The sequence below is a fragment of the Solanum verrucosum genome, unplaced genomic scaffold, assembly GCF_900185275.1.
Source record: "Solanum verrucosum unplaced genomic scaffold, falcon-dt-bn FXZP01000278.1, whole genome shotgun sequence".
NCBI lineage: Eukaryota > Viridiplantae > Streptophyta > Magnoliopsida > Solanales > Solanaceae > Solanum > Solanum verrucosum.
In genome coordinates, this window is record NW_026020332.1 from 5,172,326 (window position 1) to 5,190,585 (window position 18,260).

Here is an 18,260-nt window from a genome sequence, read left to right on the forward strand (position 1 = left end):
AGGTAACAATTCACACTTATCCTAAACTAGCACTCTTCATTTTAATTGGAGGGTAAATGTTTTTCTATTTTATTACTCTAATCTAATTTTAGTTTCATTTTCTACAAACGACTTCTTCGTAATTACCTATTCAAGGTTATGTTTATCGAAAGGGTTCAATTTTAATTTCTTTAGCCTATATATTAGGTGTATTGTAAAACGGTAGAATTAGTAAGGGCTTGAGAGATTTATCTGAACCTTTTTCAATAAAAAGTTATATTTATTTTATAAATAATTAAAATTATATATATATTTTTTTATATATATAATAGATGTTGGAGCATTCTTCATATTTTCTTCGCTATTAATACGATATATATGTTGATTATTAAAAAAAAACATTTTTCTAAATCTTTGTGGTAAAATTCTGTAGGTGACTTGATAATGCAAAATAAAATAAAATAAATTGGAGAATATTTCAGAAATAACAAATATAATAGACATAATAAGACTCTATAGTTATAGTTTCGATAATTGCGCTCCATAAGCTATAGTTTTGTTTGTTATGGAGACTGTGGTTTGCATATTTCTGTTTGTTTGTATATTTCGCTTGCGAATATGCAAATAAGATAAGTATATATAATTTTTGTATCTATACATTTGTATGTTTCGCTTGCCAATATACAAACATGGTAATTTATTATAAATTTTTCATAAATCGTATGCAAATAGCTAGGATAAACATACTATAAATTTTGAATTTATACAATCAAGAACTGAATTATACAAATTCTATATTTACACAAATCAGGCGAATAACAAGAATTGAAAAACAGTTGCCGCGAATTATAATTTTCTTAAAAAGTGTAGCTATAATACATAACATAAGCTGAATGTTTATTATTCTCCATAATTTTCGCAATAAATCATTACTACTGTTAACTCTTTTAAATTAAAGGACGTAAATTAAACAATGTTTTAGTCAATCTGACAAAGTTAGGTGTACTATTGCAGATAATGAATTTGCTTTGCTAAACTTCTCTAATCCCTAGTACTTTCTTTATTCTTTATTTTAGGCTGAATTAATTAGCATCTTACATTATGAGAAAAGTTTCATACACTAATTAAGTAGCTGGTCATGCACACAAAGGTATCTACTCTAACTCACTTTAATTAGGTAAATTTAACATGTTAAGTCATTCCCTAAAGATCGTTGATTTGACAATACATTAACGATCCCATTCATGCGATATGAAATAAAATTTATTTAAACACGTAATTTGAATCTTTTAAGTCATGATCGATAATCAAATAAAGATAAATTTATCAAATAATGTAGTGCAGTAAATGAAGTTGTTCATTTCTTAACCAGATATTTCAAATTTGAAGGCTAGGAATGAACTTTTTTTTTTAAGGAAGAGTGCGTCCCCGTCCTATACGCAGTGGCGGAGGCAGGAATTCTATCAAGGGGGTTCAAATAAAACATAGGCGAAATCCTGAACCCCATAAACCATTGAGCTACTCCTTTGACATATGCTCAGGGGGTTCAATTTTAACTATATACACGTACACAAAAAAAATTGATCTTATATATATAGTGTAATTTTTTTTCCGAGGGGGGTCGGATGACCCCCCTGAACACACTCTACATCCGCCACTGCCTATACGATGCAAATATGAAATAATCGACCTTTAATATAAATACCGAATACTAAATGATGAAAAATAAAAAGAAAAAAAAGGCGAACTTTTTCTTTGTCACGAAAATGGTGTGCATTAATTTCAATGAGTAACATTTTATTTTATAGTTACCCCACATAGGATTCTCTTACAGTACATGTCCATTATGCATGTGTTTGTCTTTTAATTACGAGTGAGGCATTTTAACGAGGAGAAGTTGGATTTGCCAATATTAAAAGTGGGACACATACAAAGACTATTGAAATGCTACAAAAAAGTTCTTGGGTGTCAAGTAAAGCTACACTCTTTTTTTTCTTTCTTTTTCCTTTTTACAATATCCTTTCCCAAAGAGAGAAAAGAAATATTCCCTCCGTCCTAGTTTATGTACCATCATCTAACTTAATATAATGTAATTTACATCGATTCAATAATATAATTTTTAATTTGTCCCCTTTAAAATATAACAGTTTAACAATGTCTGAATTAATTAAAGAGTTCAAAGCTTCACTAAAAAAAACATAAATAATAACATAGTCAGTATAATCAACAAAGTAAGATATGAGGAAGATAAAATATACACAGACTTACCTTATAAAGAAACTAAAACTTTTTTTGTATAACCAATGAAATGTTTTTATAATTATAAAAATATTTTTGGTATGTGCTGAAAAAGTGCAACTTCATAGGAGTAAAAGAGATGATTTAATTTTTGGGATTGGTCAGTGAATTTGTTAGTGAAGACAGCATCCGTGCAGTGCATGAATAAAAGATTTTACCTTAGTTAATTTATATGTATCCAGGTTATTTTTGTTTTTTCCCCCCTCCATTTGTTTAAAATCCACGTGCATCTGCTTGATTAGGTTTGGAAAACAGAGTTGCAAAATTGAAGTAGGTGAAATAATAAGAATACTATGAAACACCCAAATTTTATTCGCATTATTTGAGCCAAAGGTCTAATAAAAATACCTTTATTTTTACATATATATTGTTTTTTCAAATTTTATTTGTGAGATCAATCGAGTTATTTGAGGTAAAGGACTATAAGAAATAACCTCTACCTTCACAACTAACAGGGCAAAGGTAAAATTTGCATACATATCATTCTTTTCGAATCCTAATTTACGAATTCTATTTAAAAAATTTATACTGAATATTTTGTTGTACATATATAAACAAGGAAAGCTGAGTGCAGAAAGTCTTGCTAAATGCTACTCAATTGTGGTGCAATTTTTTTAATCCGGTTAACATATTATAAACAATGAAACAGAGTCCTTTGAGATGACTCAGTTGATTTGGAGGATAGTTATTTACACAGATGATTCATGATCGATTTCTCCTTAATATCTTTTAAGTCGAGTCTGTCACAAAGAATTTGCATTACACAAAGTGCTCACCATACTTTGTGGTACAAGTTGCGGATTATTCTAGAGTTCGAAAAAACACAGTGAAATAGAAGTAGAAAGTCTTGCAAATTGGAATATATTTTTTAAAACCCAGCTTACATATCAAAACAAAAATAGTAGACATCAAAAGTCTTGCAAATTGAGATAAATTCTTTTGACCTGTTTTACATATTAGGAAAAAGGAAAGTAGATAGGCAAAAGTTGTACAAATTGAGAAGCATATTTTGAACCAATTCACACATAGAAACTTGCAAATTGAGATTTTTCATATTCTCATTGTAGAAAAATAAAAAAACTACAAACTAAACTTGTATATTACATTATCGCCATCAACTTAAACCTAACAAACTAACCTAATAAAACTTACTAAACTCAAAAAAAAAAAAAAAAACTAGAAGAAAGAAACAGATCAACAAAAGCAAAATAGCAACTTTTTTTTGTTCCCATTTTGCCCTTTTACACATATTAGCTCAATTAGCTCTTTCCACATGGCGTATAAATACAGATTCAAGGTCAGGTGGATTAAAAAACTCCCTACCACTATTATAATGACACGTGGACTTTGGCCGGCGTTTCATCGGCGCCGGTGGACATGGAAGTCTTTCCGGTATCCTTGAACCTCTCGCCGTCGGAGTTGTTGAAAATTCTTCTTCATCTTCAGAACTATCTCCTCTTGACTTGGTAGAAATTGATCTCAACGGAGCAAGAATCGCAATTCCAGCAATTACCCATTTCTTATTTTCTTCTTTGTTCACTTCTACTTGATGTTTTTTCGAAAATCCCATGTTTTAAACAAAACCCCAATTCGCAAAAAATGATCTTTTATTGAATAGAGATTCAAACTTTAGCAGACAGAAAAACAGAGGATATCAAAGTAACTGAACGAACGAAAAGGGTGAATTTTTTGCGAAAACTTTGAATCAAAGAAATTGGGGAAAAAGGCGCTAAAATGAAGGGAAAAAAAAAGTTACAGAGGAGATTGAACTTTGGAGCAATAATTATTAAGAGAAAAAATATATGAGATTCATAAAGAATCTTATATTAAATATATATATATATGAAAAAAATTCTTTTTTTTGGGAGGGGGACAGGAAAAAAAGTGGGCAGCCCGTAAAATTTCGGGCAATGGGCAACTGAAAATTTAGATTTTTGGCGCCAGTTTTTTGGTGGGTAGAAGAGCAACGGCTCTCTTTCCCGCCAATGTGAGTTTTTTAGTTTCCGGTTTTACCCCTGTAAAGTGTCATTATTTTCTGTTGGGATGCCACTGCGGCCCAAACCCATTCGTGCTGGAGCCCTTCAAAAGGCCTTTTAAGGTTAAGCCTCCATGTCCATAATTTTCTCACAAAATAAAGAAGAAAGAAGACTTTTTGAAAAATAACTTTTTTTTTAGGCATGATATTTATGTGATTGTTGTAAAGAGATGTTTTTTTTTTAACCCGGGACAATCCACAACTTCTATCCTTTGGATGAGTATTCTGTGGCGAACACTTTGTGATAACATGTTTAGTGTGCAATTGATTGCAAACTGCACAAAAAATGTAAACTATGTTAGTCAAGCCCATGCAACAAGATAAACAAATTGAAATGGATCGAATAACATTAATCTTTTATCTAAGCTTATCTAGAAAGTTATAAACTAAAATAAATTCAAACTAAATTCAATTCTTTGGGGTGGAGTGAGGATGGATTAAAAGAAAAAGGTTGTCAAATTGAATCCTTATCTCTTACAATGATTTTTTTAGTGAAAGTGCCCAAGTTTCTCATGTTATTATGTCAAGTCAAGTTCAACAAATTTGTTTGCAAATCATTATAAGTGATCCTTACTTTTTATGTAAGTTCAAGAGTCAATTAAAAAATCCGTAATATAGTATAAAGTCATTTCAGATGTTCATATCTAAATATAAGTTGACAGTTTTTATTTTATTTTTTCTAAATTTGAAATTCAAATAAATACTATATATATTTTTCTTTAATTAAATTTGAGGTAAAAATGTATATTTGAGCCTCGGATACCTTGTATTTTTTGGATCACATGGCTGTTTTTCTCACTATCGGGCCCGTATCCCCACTCTTGTTGACCAAATAACAATAATAAATGCTACTACTATTAATTAAATGATTTAATAATCAGCATATCCTTTTCATTTATTCTTATCATTCGTCCCATTCCTGCTGGTTCATTGCATTTGTACATACAAAACGTTTGAGCTAATAAATAAATATTGTGGTTCTTTATAATTTGATTAATAAATAAATATTGTGGTTCTTTATAATTTAATGAGAAGAAAATGATTTGCAAAAAGACTTTTTGGTGTATTATATTTTAACTTGTTATTGTACGATGTGCATTTTCATTAGTTGACGTCAAGTTATTTGGGATTAAAGCGTAGTTAGTGTTGTTGTCACTCCTTTGTCATGTATACGTAAAATATATATCAAATTAGGGTCTATAAGGATGAGACTAAATTTTACACTGTATATCAAGCCATATGTTACTCGTTCTAGTGTACTTTTTTGGAGTTGAATTTTGAAAAATATTTTTCACCATAAAATTTCAAAATTCAACTTGGAATTCTATTTCAGAATTTTCTGAAATCTGAATAACACAAAAATGACTTTTTTATTCTAAATTACTCACAAAAAATAAAAAATAATTCAAACTAGTATTCACGGCCAAATATAACGGGTTGATTATTTTGTATTTCAAAAGTCACTCAATTTTATTAAGTTAGTTTTTATGGTTATTATTACAATATAATTTTTTGTTATCTATTTAATGATGTAATAGCTATAAGTTTTTTTGAAAAAAAATATAATTTTGTAATTAATATTTAATTATTGTTTTTTCAGTCAATCATCGTTTATGTTGTTTTTGTATTCTTGTTATTCATTATTAATCGAATTTAATAATAGGTGTTGTTTGGAGTATGAATATTATAGATTTTTCTCTCTCTCGTTATATTTCATTAATTGAGTTAATAATGTGTTCTTTTGAATATAACTCTTTTAAATATGTTATTGAAGTACATCCACTTTGATAACAAAATACGTCTAATTTTTATGGTCAAACTCCCATTAAAATATACAAATTCAACTTGTTACAAACGTAGCTTAATAATAATTTACATTCATTATCCTTTTTCTCCTTCAATGTAACAAGTTTTCTTTTTTAAAACATTCGAATAGCTACAAAAAAAAAAAAAACTGTCAAATATATATCAAGTAGTTTTTTTTTTTTTTTTAAAAAATTCTCACCTGGTGTCGAAACTCGTATTGGAGCCTCGACTAAATTCGGATCACACAATGCTAGGCCCATTCGGAGGTAGTATATCAAGTAGTTGGTACTCTCTCTATCCCAATTTAATGTGACACTTTTCGTTTTTTGAGAGTCGAACAGTTTAAGTTTGACCGACAATTTGTGCACGAAATTTTCAGATAATTCAAAATGTTTAAAAGATCTATGAAAAACTTACAGTCAAAGATAGACTTGTTTGAATTTCGAAATTCGAAAGATGCCACAGACGGAGGGAGTAATATAAAAGCTTAAAGTACAAGTAAATAAAGAATAATCGTATCAAGTTGGAACAAACCATAACAAATGCATGGCCTAGTGAAATTGACACTTGACATTAATGTCATTTTCTCAACTAGACATCTCCATATCTCTCTTTGTTTGATTATGAATATACACAATATGTTTGTTTAATTTATTATGTGAAATGTAATTGTCCATTTGATACTATGTATTATTTGTGTTCTTCTTTTTCCAACTCATTTTCACTTTTCATTCTGGTTATTTATAATTATTATGCCTGACTGACCTATGATCGATTAAAAAGATGAAATGTCTGTGTGTTTTTCTTTTTCTATCTTTTTTAAAAAAATCTCTTAGGCTATTGTTGTATTTTAGGAAACAACAGAATGAGATAAAAGCATAAACATCAGAATAAATACTTGCTTTGTACTTGAATGAATAATGCATGCATATTGATGATGCTTCTCAAGAATATGCACCAATTCAATTAGTTCACCAGCTTTAGACAGTTATGCATATATATTATTTCATCCGTTTTAATTTGTTTGTCTGATTTTTAACTTGACATGAAATTTAAGAAAGTAAAGAAAATGTATTACTTTTAATCTTATAGTCTTAAACTAAAGTTACGTAGAAAGTACCAAAATCTTTTAATTTTGTGGTCTTAGACATGTTAGGTGAAAAATTAAAATTAAAGAGTTGTCAAAAAAGAACTATACTTTTTTTAAAATAAACTAAAAGGAAAAGTAAGACAAACAAATTGAATCGAACATAGTATTAAATTGAATAAAAAACATATAACAAAATCAACTCTATGAAAAGAAACCGGCAAGTAATTAATAAGACACTAAAGTCGGAACATTCTTGCTGCAAATTCGCTTAAATTGACGAATATTTTTGTCCAAATATTTAGCTTGTTAACCAATTTAATACAATATTAGAGGTTTATCTGCTAGTTTAATGATGATTATCATAAATATTTTATTAATATTTTATTTTATATATAATATATTTCTTACAAAATATTAGTGTTACACAATAATTGTGCACAACTGCTAGAGTGGTAATTTTACAAATAGTGTAAAATATGAATGGCATTACTGTTATAGATGGAATATTGTTATAGTGAAGTAAAATATAACATGAAAAGTCCGTTCAGGAGTTGTTATATCAAAATACCATTATAACGAGTGACTGTTATAGAGATCTGTCTAGATGACAAGATATGTCGAGTTAATTGCTTCAGACCAGTCTCTAATGTGTTCTTTGTTCAGGTCAATTGTAGCAGTTTGGTGTTGCTTCTTGCGTGGAAAGCAGGTATGCCATTGCTCTGATGATCATCTTTCACATGGGAGAAGTCAGAATTTTAACTGATATTCTACACGATCTAGATTGTTTTACTTTTATATCAGACTTTACTTAAGTGAACCAAGTTGTCTAATGTGTTTCAAAGAAGGTGTAAAGACTGTAAAGTAAGAACACAATATTTTACGTAGAAACACCCGACTCAAAAGGTGTAAAAGCCACGACCTGTTCCTCAACAGGATTTACCCCAACTTCACTAAATAACTACGAGCCTCAACCAACAATGAGATTACAAAGAATTTATGTAACCTAAAGATTAACTACCTAATCTCATTCTAGCACAAACCTCCAAGGTATGTGTCCCAATGTCTTCAAGTTGCCTTCAACTTAAAGAGTAAGATCCTCTAATCAGTTTATAAATCACTGATCTAACAATATAAAAATCACAAATACTAAGAAAACTTCCTAGATTTGTTCTTCTATATTCTTTGTTCAACAGCACTTCAGAAATCAATCTCTCAGTTGTTTTTGCTTTGTAAGTGTGTGTCTAGTATGGACGCCTCTCCTCCTATTTATACTTTTGCTTTCTGAAGTCTTCTACTCCTTCACTGACTCCTCTTTCATTCCACAACTCTGTTTCATTTAGAGTTCTTCTTGCAATGAAACTCCTTTATGAAATAGAAGTCCTTCTTGAAACAGTTTCTCATGAGATGACTTTGCCAACGTGTAAAATGCATTTCGTCATTTATCAAAACAATGCTTATCCCAACATTAACCTTATGGGTTCTAAATTTTATAACGATGATTTCAAGTGTTAATAACTGCATTCGAAACTTAATATTTGTACATATTTAGAGCCCGTTTGGGCATAGATTTCCCAAATAATATTTGGGGGAAAATTTGGCAAATAGTGTTTGTCCATACAATTTGTCATTATTTGGCAAATATCCCAAATTCCCAAATACTAGTTTTTTTCTAGTATTTGGGCCAAATCTCATTATTTGGGATCTTTTGAAAATTGAAATTTTACACCAAACTTTAATCTTTTACAAAAGCACCCTCTATAGTAGTTGTTTGCGTTGTATTACATGATTTTTTACGTGAACATCAAAGTAGTGATGAAATATTCAGTGAATATGAAAGTGATGATATGATTGTTGATGAAAATGATGAACAATCGGTTCAGGGTAACAGAGGCATGGACACTTGTTATTTGGTGCAACGAAGATCCAATTGACTTGTACTACAAACTTATGGTTAGTTTTGATATTTTTTAAAACTTATGGGTATAAATCATATTTTTCTAAAAAAGTGAAATATATTTCCCAAATACTATGGCCAAAGACATGGTGAAATTTCACCCAAATTTTCTTTGCCAAGAATATTTGAAAATCTATGGTCAAACGCTAGCTTAATAAGCTTCTTAATACGAATATACTATTTGAGCAAAAGTTACTGGATTCGGCTGAACTCGTATCCAGGCATTCTCGCTCCACGCCTCCGCCCCTGATTCTTTCAACTTAGTATGTTGCTCCTTTTCTACAGGTCAACTTGCTCTGCATCTGTAAATTCCTTTTGACAAGATCAGATTTGTAAAAGTTTTAATCCCTGTATCTTCCAAATTTCCCACATAATCACAATTTTCATCAGCTAATATGAAAGTATGCAGAAAAAATGAACCTATTAATTAATATTCTCCCTTATTAAGCTTGAACGTTTAATATTTGTTCTTCTGCTGTTTTCTTCAAAATTTATCTCTATAATGTACTTCATCTGGCATGCACTGTCAATGATATTAACATTGTATGTCAAATTGATTCCAAGTATACACACACAGTAAGTTCAAATAGTACATAGGAAATTATGACATCGAATTGCCTGAACATGTCTCGAAAAGTTGATTAAACACTCAAACTATTGTTGCGACTTATTACACATTTGTACTACTTAAAATTGCAAATGTTTATCTGAGAGCCCCTTTATTGTTGCAAATTGCTTTCCTCCATGGAATCTCTCGTAAGCTATCTATAATAGATGTCTATTGTGGCGACTTATTACACATTTGTACTTAATGATTTTGTATCTCAGATAAAAATGATAAATCGTAAATAGTTAGGAAAACTAATGTAATCTTCCTTCTGTGGAATAAATCGATTTTACACGAAACAAGATTTCAAATCTATTAAGAAATTTTGATAGCTCAACTGGGTGACTATTTAAACTTTTACCTTATTTGGTACAATTTTGATTTTCTATCTTGTAATGACCTCCCCATTTTCCCTCGTACACATATTAAGTATTTTTTTTAAAAAGAAGAGCCTTCAATTTTCTTTTTAGCTCATGGCCTTCCTATGGAATATTAGATGTTTGTTGAGCTAATTTTTAATGAATTTTAACTACATACATATATATAAAGATCAAGTACAAATTACTATCAAAATTTTAATTTATATGGCTTGATTCAGAATGTGAAGGTTAAATAACTTAAATTAACTAATATTTAGTGTGAATTCAAACATAATTTTTTTAAAAATAAAATGTACATATTTAAAAACTGAATTTAAGTATCATAAGTCACACTAGTAAATAATTCAAAGTATTTAAAAATTACAATAAAAAATATTTTTTGACCATCTAATAGTAACTAGGATACAACAAATAAATTAAAACGAAGGTACTAGTAGTAATTAATTTGTCCATACTCATTGTCACTAGCTTGTATAGCACACAAACGCAAGGAGCCACAATGGACATTGGAATGTTTGTTAGTATAGGCTAAATAGGCAGGGAATGTCATATAGATTACTCAATGCAAATTACTGTAAATAGTTTTACAAGTCCAAAATTATTTTTCGATGTTTATTGGTGAGTGAAAAAGAATATACTGAAAGTTAAGTCAAAATCAACAACTGGAGAGTGTGGTGATGACATAAACATCATGAAAGTTGAAACAACATATATATAATTATGTATATGTATGCATATTATATGTAAATTTAGTATAAAGTGTATGTTACGTACTATCTAATATGTTTTGTAAATATAAATTTAGTATAAAGTGTATGTTACTATTTAATATGTTTTGTACACATTTTGTAAACTAAGTGATAGATCGAATTATTGAGCCTCATAATTATCCCAAAAACATTTTCCTAATAGGTCACTTCTATCATACTATATATATATATATATATATATATATATATATATATATATATATATATATATATATATATATATTTGAAGTTATTTTTCTCATTTCCTCTATTCATATACTATTTGAAGCAGTGGCGAATTCAAGATTTTTACTTGGGGGTTCGAAAAATAAAAATGTAGTGCCAAGAATTTGAACTAGGAAGGTCAAGCAAATTTTGAACCCCTAAATCATTGAGCCAACCTCTTGTCTTGTGTTCACAGAATTCAAAATATATATATATATATATATATATATATATATATATATATATATATACAATGTAATTTTTTTCAAGGGGGTTCAGGTGAACACTCTCCCACCCAGGGGCGGAGCCACCTTGTAAGAAGGGGGTTCATTTGAATCCCCTTCGGCGGAAAATTATATTATTTATATATGGTTAAAATAATTTTATACGTATATATAGTAGATGTCGAACCCCCCTTCGGCTACTTCATGTGTCTGTTTCTACAGATTTTGAACCCCCTTACTGAAAATCCTGGCTCCGCCTCTGCTCCCACCCCCAAGATCCGCTCCTGATTTGAAGGAAGGATGCGGTCGATATATTGTCACTTTCCAATTTTCAGTTAGGTGCGCCAACGTCTGTAAATTATTCTCATTGGTGATATGATAGGCAGTAATATCAACAACTAGGTATGCAAATGATAGAGCAACTTGATTAATTCAAAAGCTAGTTCATGATGAGGGAATCAAAACTACTCCAATATCATATAACAGTGCAAGAAACTCTTCACATCCACACACACCCAGACACTATTGTTAGGATATACTATTAACCATGCGTTTTGATATAGTATTATTATTGAACAATTGTTTATTCATTTATTCAATTCAATAAAGTGTTACATTAAATAGATCAATTGTCATATATGTGTCCTTAATTTATATAGTAGATGATTTGGTGTATAGAGTTTAAGCTTATACACAGAAGATTAAATCATCGGTTCTTATAAGTTAAAAGTTATAGTTCACAATCGTAGATGGAAATTTTGGACAAAACCATCAGAAAGATTGTAGCACGAGATTAAATGTAATTTATCTTGATTATGAGAATGGTATAGTTCTAACTTCTCGTGCTAGTGCATTTTGTATGTATTGAACGGGACCGAGCAGAGATAGATGTTTTAGACTGACTGATAAAAACATATTCTCTAAACTGTTAAATGTACTTATATTCTTAATCTTGATATAACGATTATGATCTGTATATATTAATTATCGTTTTGATTTATTAAAAGGTGAGATTCTGAGATGGGTCAATATGTCTGGTAGATTGGATGATGATAATATGTATTGGTGAAATAATTAGTTAGTTGATGGAATCCATGTCTCAGTATAGAGATTGATGATACACCTTTTTATGAGAAACTTATAAGTTTTCATGTGTAAACCCGGCCGGTAGATTTATGAATCTGGCACATGAAATAAGTTAAGTGTTGCTCTAAAGGAAATTAATCATTGAATTAAATTCGTCAGTAATTTAATTTATTGATTAGTATCTGGAATCTTAACATGGGGAATTACATAAGTGTTTAATGGTGAATTTCAAAATATATATAGAGGAGTGCAATTACGAATTTTTAGTGGAATGATTTGTAATTTATTATGGTAAGAATAATTCAAATTAATTATTTGGAATTATTTCCATAATAGGAAGCCTCAGTAATAAATTCAGTGGTCCCTCCAGTGCCCAATTTAACTAGAACTCAGAATCCTATTTTCTAGGAGAAGAAGGAAAAGTAACGTGTATATTTCATCCAAGAAAGAAACGTGAGTTTCAGGGGTTTTCTTGAAGAATAAGGATTTATACTTTCTTCTCCTTTTTGGACTAGGAAGACATCTCTATAAGTAGGGATTCTTCTAACCTAGAAAAAAAATTCAGTATTCTATACGATACTTGCCCACCCAAGTATTGAGAGAGTTCAATTGTTATTTGGGATCACTGTAGAAGACTGTAGAGCTGGAGTTGGATTTGCTTCAAGATATCTGCACACGCTTCAAGAGGTAATCCTGAGTTAATTTTCAGCATACCTTGTATGTGATACGTATTTGTGATTGTTGTCTATACTCATGCAAGATGTATGATTTTGGAATGCTTCCGCTGTGTATGCTATTTTCTAACAACTATCTGGTACTGGATGCGTGAAAATCTATTCAAAGGACCCGATTTCATTCATCCACCCCAGCACACTCAAATATCGTCAAATATTGGATATGTGAACAATCTATCCGGAGATCCAAGCTTGAGATGTATATATGATCCTAATTTCATATGCTATTGACTTGGGAACCAAGATTAAGTAATTAACCTCGATTGCTAGCACCACTAAAAATTAAAAATGATAAGCCCCACTCCTGTACTTATTTTCAAGCAACAAAATATAATAGTACTAATAACAAAAAATAATATTCCTAGTAGGATTTGTTTCGGTTGGGACAAGAAGAGCACAATACCTTGCTACATTATTATTTTAGCATAAATCAAAACACATATCTCCATCTATATAACATGCAACGATCAATAATCCACCAAATACACAATATTCAATTTGTACATTAATTCAAGTTCAATTTCCTTTCCCTCAATTGAAAAAACAAAGTTAATTAACAAATACAATTCCTCACCTGCCACCATCACAATTATCAGTACCAATATTGTTGTGACCTCCAGAAATACCATTGTTCCATGCAGAAGAATAATTATAGTAACCAGAATTCACCATTCTTCTCCCATACTGAAAATTATGATTCCTTTCTTGATTATTATTATTATTATTAACTTTTTCATAATTGGCGTATCGCATTAAATCAGCATTCGTTGCATCGAGTTCCTTCTGGAGGCGAAGAACTTGCCTTTGAAGAACTGAAATTGCTCCAACACATCCATAGACAGGATCTTTTAATCGCGCCTCCGCTTCATAAGCTAGAGAATTGACTGCATCTTCTCTTTGATGAGGCTGGATTTCGTTCAGAAGCTTGCTCACATTACTGGCCCCGAATACTTTGTGTACGGTTGTAAACTTTATTGGCTCCTCTGGAGGAAAATAAGGTGCAAAAACACAACTTGGCAAGCATTTTCTTCTCAAAAATTTGCAAGCGGCACATGGAGGAGTGGAGTATTTGCTAGTAGAAGACATCCTGTTTAAGTAATTAGAAATTGAATTTGTGTTAATTCACAATGAGTTTAAGTTATATAGTCATATGGTTAGTAGAACAATTTAACATGTTATAAGTAGATTATAACTTTATTTATGAGATGACCATCATCAAACTTGCTACGAAGAGTTACTTTTTATATGTCGATTTAATCTTACATGATGGTACAAATATTCTGTTTCTCTATTTTCATTTTACAATATCATAATACTTGATATGTAGAAGTACTAATTAATTCTTATTATATAACGGATAAAACATAACATGATGGTCTAAATTGTTTCACACTATCAGTTGACAAAACATAAATCCATTGGCACAAATGAAGACTTTTTCCGCCTTGAATCAAGAAGAAATTTGTGTTATATATATGATTTTTACATAGATAGCTCATTTCTATCAAACCGGTTCATCGGAAATACACATGGCGAAAAATAAATTTTCATTGAAATATTAAAAATAACTACTGAACATTTTTTCCTTAACTAATTCAATGAAAATATGTACGAGAATAGCCACTGAATATATTTCAAAGTAAAAAAAGTGATTTTTTAAGTAGTATGGTACGTATATATACTCACTAAAGATTGAAGCTAATAAAATACTCCCGCCTTTAATCCTGAACATATACGTATCAAAGATAAAACACGAGATTAAAGTATTTAATTCTGTAACATTATCTCTAAAATAAAACTTACATCCATTTCCCTTCAACAAGAGATCTTCTCAAAACTGTGATGAGAAATACCTAATTAAGTGTTATCTATCCTTAATTAAAGTGTTTATCGTGCAGTTGCTTGAGTACTAAATTTAAATTAAATACGGTGATAGTTTAATTGTCACTAAAAATGTATATTTAGCGGCATTTAGCACTCTTTGTAAATGTCCCTAAAGCACAATGTATCCAATGACAATTAACTAATGCCGGTAAAAGCTTTATCACTTCTTGTTAATGTGTATATTTATTGCCGCTAAATGTTGTTTTTGTTGTATTGAAGGTGAACATCCTCTAATTAATTAGATTGGATCAAACTAAAATCAGACTCAAATTAAGCCTCTAAATAATTTGTCGTCTAGGGGAAGTTAAGTCATCAGTAGCAAAACATGACATGTGGACTTAATTACTACTACTTCTAAAGTCTTTTATATGATTTTATTCGACATATATTCCACTTGCAAATTAAAGTTCCGCAAAACAAGACCTTTTTTTAAATCAAAATTATACGTACAAAATCTAATAGTCACACAACTACTATTATTTCATTTGACTATCCTTCAAAATATGCCAATTAAACTCATCCATAGGAAAACGTCTAAAAAAGAGTTACATATATTAGATCTACACCATATAGTATACATTGAAGGGAAAAAAAACCATAAAAGAGACAACTAGTGATATATATACCTCTTGATCTTCTTGATAAAGTGACTAATTTTCAAGCTTTGTCCCTTGATGATTCTCCTATAGGATTAATGAATATTTCACCATTAGAACTTAAAAACAACAAAAGAGTTGAAAGGGAAGAAAACCCTAGAACAAAAGTTGAGAGAGAAAATAAGAGAAGGCAATAAGCATATATATATATTATAAGTGAATGGAAAGCAAAAAGACCAACCATAATAAATAGGGACGGGGTTGCAATATTAATTATTAATATTAACAATATTGGTGACTGTAAAGTCCCTTGCCGACTTCATTATTCTCCAATTAGAGATTATTGTATATTGTCATCATATGATCTTGCTTCACATTCAATTTTTGGTATATATATACAATACAATACCACACTTTTGGTACTTCAAAATTTAATTACTGTCCCTTTCAAAAGAACAAGAACAAACAAAAGAAGCACGGATGCGATTGGTGAGTATCGTTGATGTGAAGGCCTAATTTAGTTAATACAAAATTATATTATTTTTTTGATAATTTAATTTTTTCGATTAAAACGGTCTGAGATACTCTTAGTACAGTGTGATCTTGTCCGCTTTAGGTCAAGTTCGTACCAATGTGAAATTTTGTTAATTTTCGAGATTCATTGTGTGTCGCCACATCATCATCTGAGTATTTTATGACAACTAAAATGCAAAAATAGTTTCTTTTTGTATGTGTACGTCTCTAAACTCGTAAGGAGAAGTAAATCAAGTCTCACTATCATTTGCCCTCGTCATACTCATCTCATTGAAATTGAGCTCTGATACCAGTTGTTGGGCTAAAATAGTTCAATAATACTCTTAACACTGTCTGCTTGGAGCAAACTCATACATTTCTTTTCCAAAACACATCACACTATCAAGAGATCCTACACTTTATCTGTAGATTCATTCTCAATATTTTTAGCTATCAATGTAACTTTATTCGCACAATTAAATAATCTCCCCGTCAAACTAAGTTTCTTGTGGCCCATCACCACAATCCACGAGTCAATTTTTGAGATCCATTGCATGCCCCCACATTATCTGAGTATTTTATGACAACCAAATCCCGCAACTAGTTTTTTCTTTCTTTCTGTATATGGTGTCTCTAAACTCGTAAAGAAAAGTACATCAAGCCCCACACCACCATCTGCCTTTGTCATATGCGACCCATTAAATCTAAGCTCTGATATCATATTAAGTTGACCTACAATCGTAGATAACTTTCTATAACAAGTCATATATAGTTGGATGACATACATGGTAATGAAGATATCTAGGAGAAGGTGAGAGTGTATTTGGTATAGGGACAAAATGCAAAAAATAAGATTGAAATGGTTTGGACATGTAAAGAGGAGTTGCATGGATGCCCCAGTGAAGGTGTGAGATGTTGACTATGGATGATTTCAAGAGAGGTAGAGGATGACCAAAGAAGTATTGGAGAGGTGATTAGATATGACATGATACAGTTTTAGCTTAACGGGGACATGACCTTAGATAGGAGGGTGTGTGGTAGACAAATATTAGGATAAAAGGTTAGTAGGTAGCAATGTGTTGTCTTATCATCCTTTTATATTAGTAGTCGTAGTATTGCTTCTATAGTTTCTTATCCTTCAATTTATGCTATCATATGTTGATTCCTTGTACCTCGATTAACACATTGTTTTGTTGTAGTTTCTCTTTTGTTACTATCTATTATTTTTCGTTATTAACAATTGTTTTTTGTACTTCCGTTATTTTTTTCATTGGACTATTTTTTCTTGAGTTGAAGATTTATTAGAAACAATATTTCTACCTCTGAGATAGAAATAAGATCTACGTACCCTTTATCCTCTTCATACATCAATTTGTGAAATTACACTAAATATATTATTGTTATTGTTGACCTAAATAGTAATAACTTGTTATAGAAGTCGGTTTTACTAGACACATAGATAACTTAAATCTCTAGGAATTATTATATTTGATTGCACAACAAGTTATCCTAAAATTGTAATATGAAAACCAAAATAATGACAAAATTATTTAATTGATATATCTATGCAGAGAGATGTTTAATTTATTGGACTAAAATTGAGATATACAACTACAAGGCATAGCATTAAACATGCCTTTGGTTTATACTAAGTAAATAAAGATAAACTTTTATTTTCAATTTAATTTAATCTTGTTTTTCTGAATAAAACTTTGAAAGAAAAGAATAAATATATTATTTTATCTCAGAATTATTACTCACATAGAGGGGTGACACAAAAATATACCACAATTATTATATAGTAAATAATTTCAAAATACCTAATTTAAAAATAAATAATCAAATTAAAAGGAAATTAGAAACCGAAGCAGGCAGGGTTGCAGAGTCAATTATGTCATACGATTTGTTTGTGAATATTGTCCTATTTTGTTTTTATGCTCTTTGTTTCCTTCTATTTGTTTGCTTCACCAAATTCAACTTTCATTTCTTTGAAAATTAGGAATAGTATTTTACGAGAACATAAATATAATCTTTTGCTGTTTTACTATTTATTTACCCCACTAGACTCTCTCCCTTCATATATTTATTTGCACGCGCGTG

General features: G+C 30.1%; 3 protein-coding genes across 3 annotated transcripts in view; 1 reads left to right on the forward strand and 2 right to left on the reverse strand.

The window, feature by feature from the left end:
- LOC125836709 (MYB-like transcription factor EOBII) overlaps window positions 1-18,260 on the forward strand; it is a 95,411-nt gene that overhangs the window by 19,919 nt on the left and 57,232 nt on the right. The gene's annotated exons all lie outside the window — the stretch shown is intronic.
- On the reverse strand, window positions 3,307-4,031 carry LOC125836711 (cyclin-dependent protein kinase inhibitor SMR6-like). Its single transcript, XM_049515928.1, has one exon. It carries the CDS (start codon window positions 3,845-3,847, stop codon window positions 3,533-3,535), a length of 315 nt encoding a protein of 104 aa, XP_049371885.1. The 5' UTR covers window positions 3,848-4,031; the 3' UTR covers window positions 3,307-3,532.
- LOC125836710 (LOB domain-containing protein 25-like) lies at window positions 13,636-14,256 on the reverse strand. The gene has a single exon (XM_049515927.1). It carries the CDS (start codon window positions 14,251-14,253, stop codon window positions 13,738-13,740), a length of 516 nt encoding a protein of 171 aa, XP_049371884.1. The 5' UTR covers window positions 14,254-14,256; the 3' UTR covers window positions 13,636-13,737.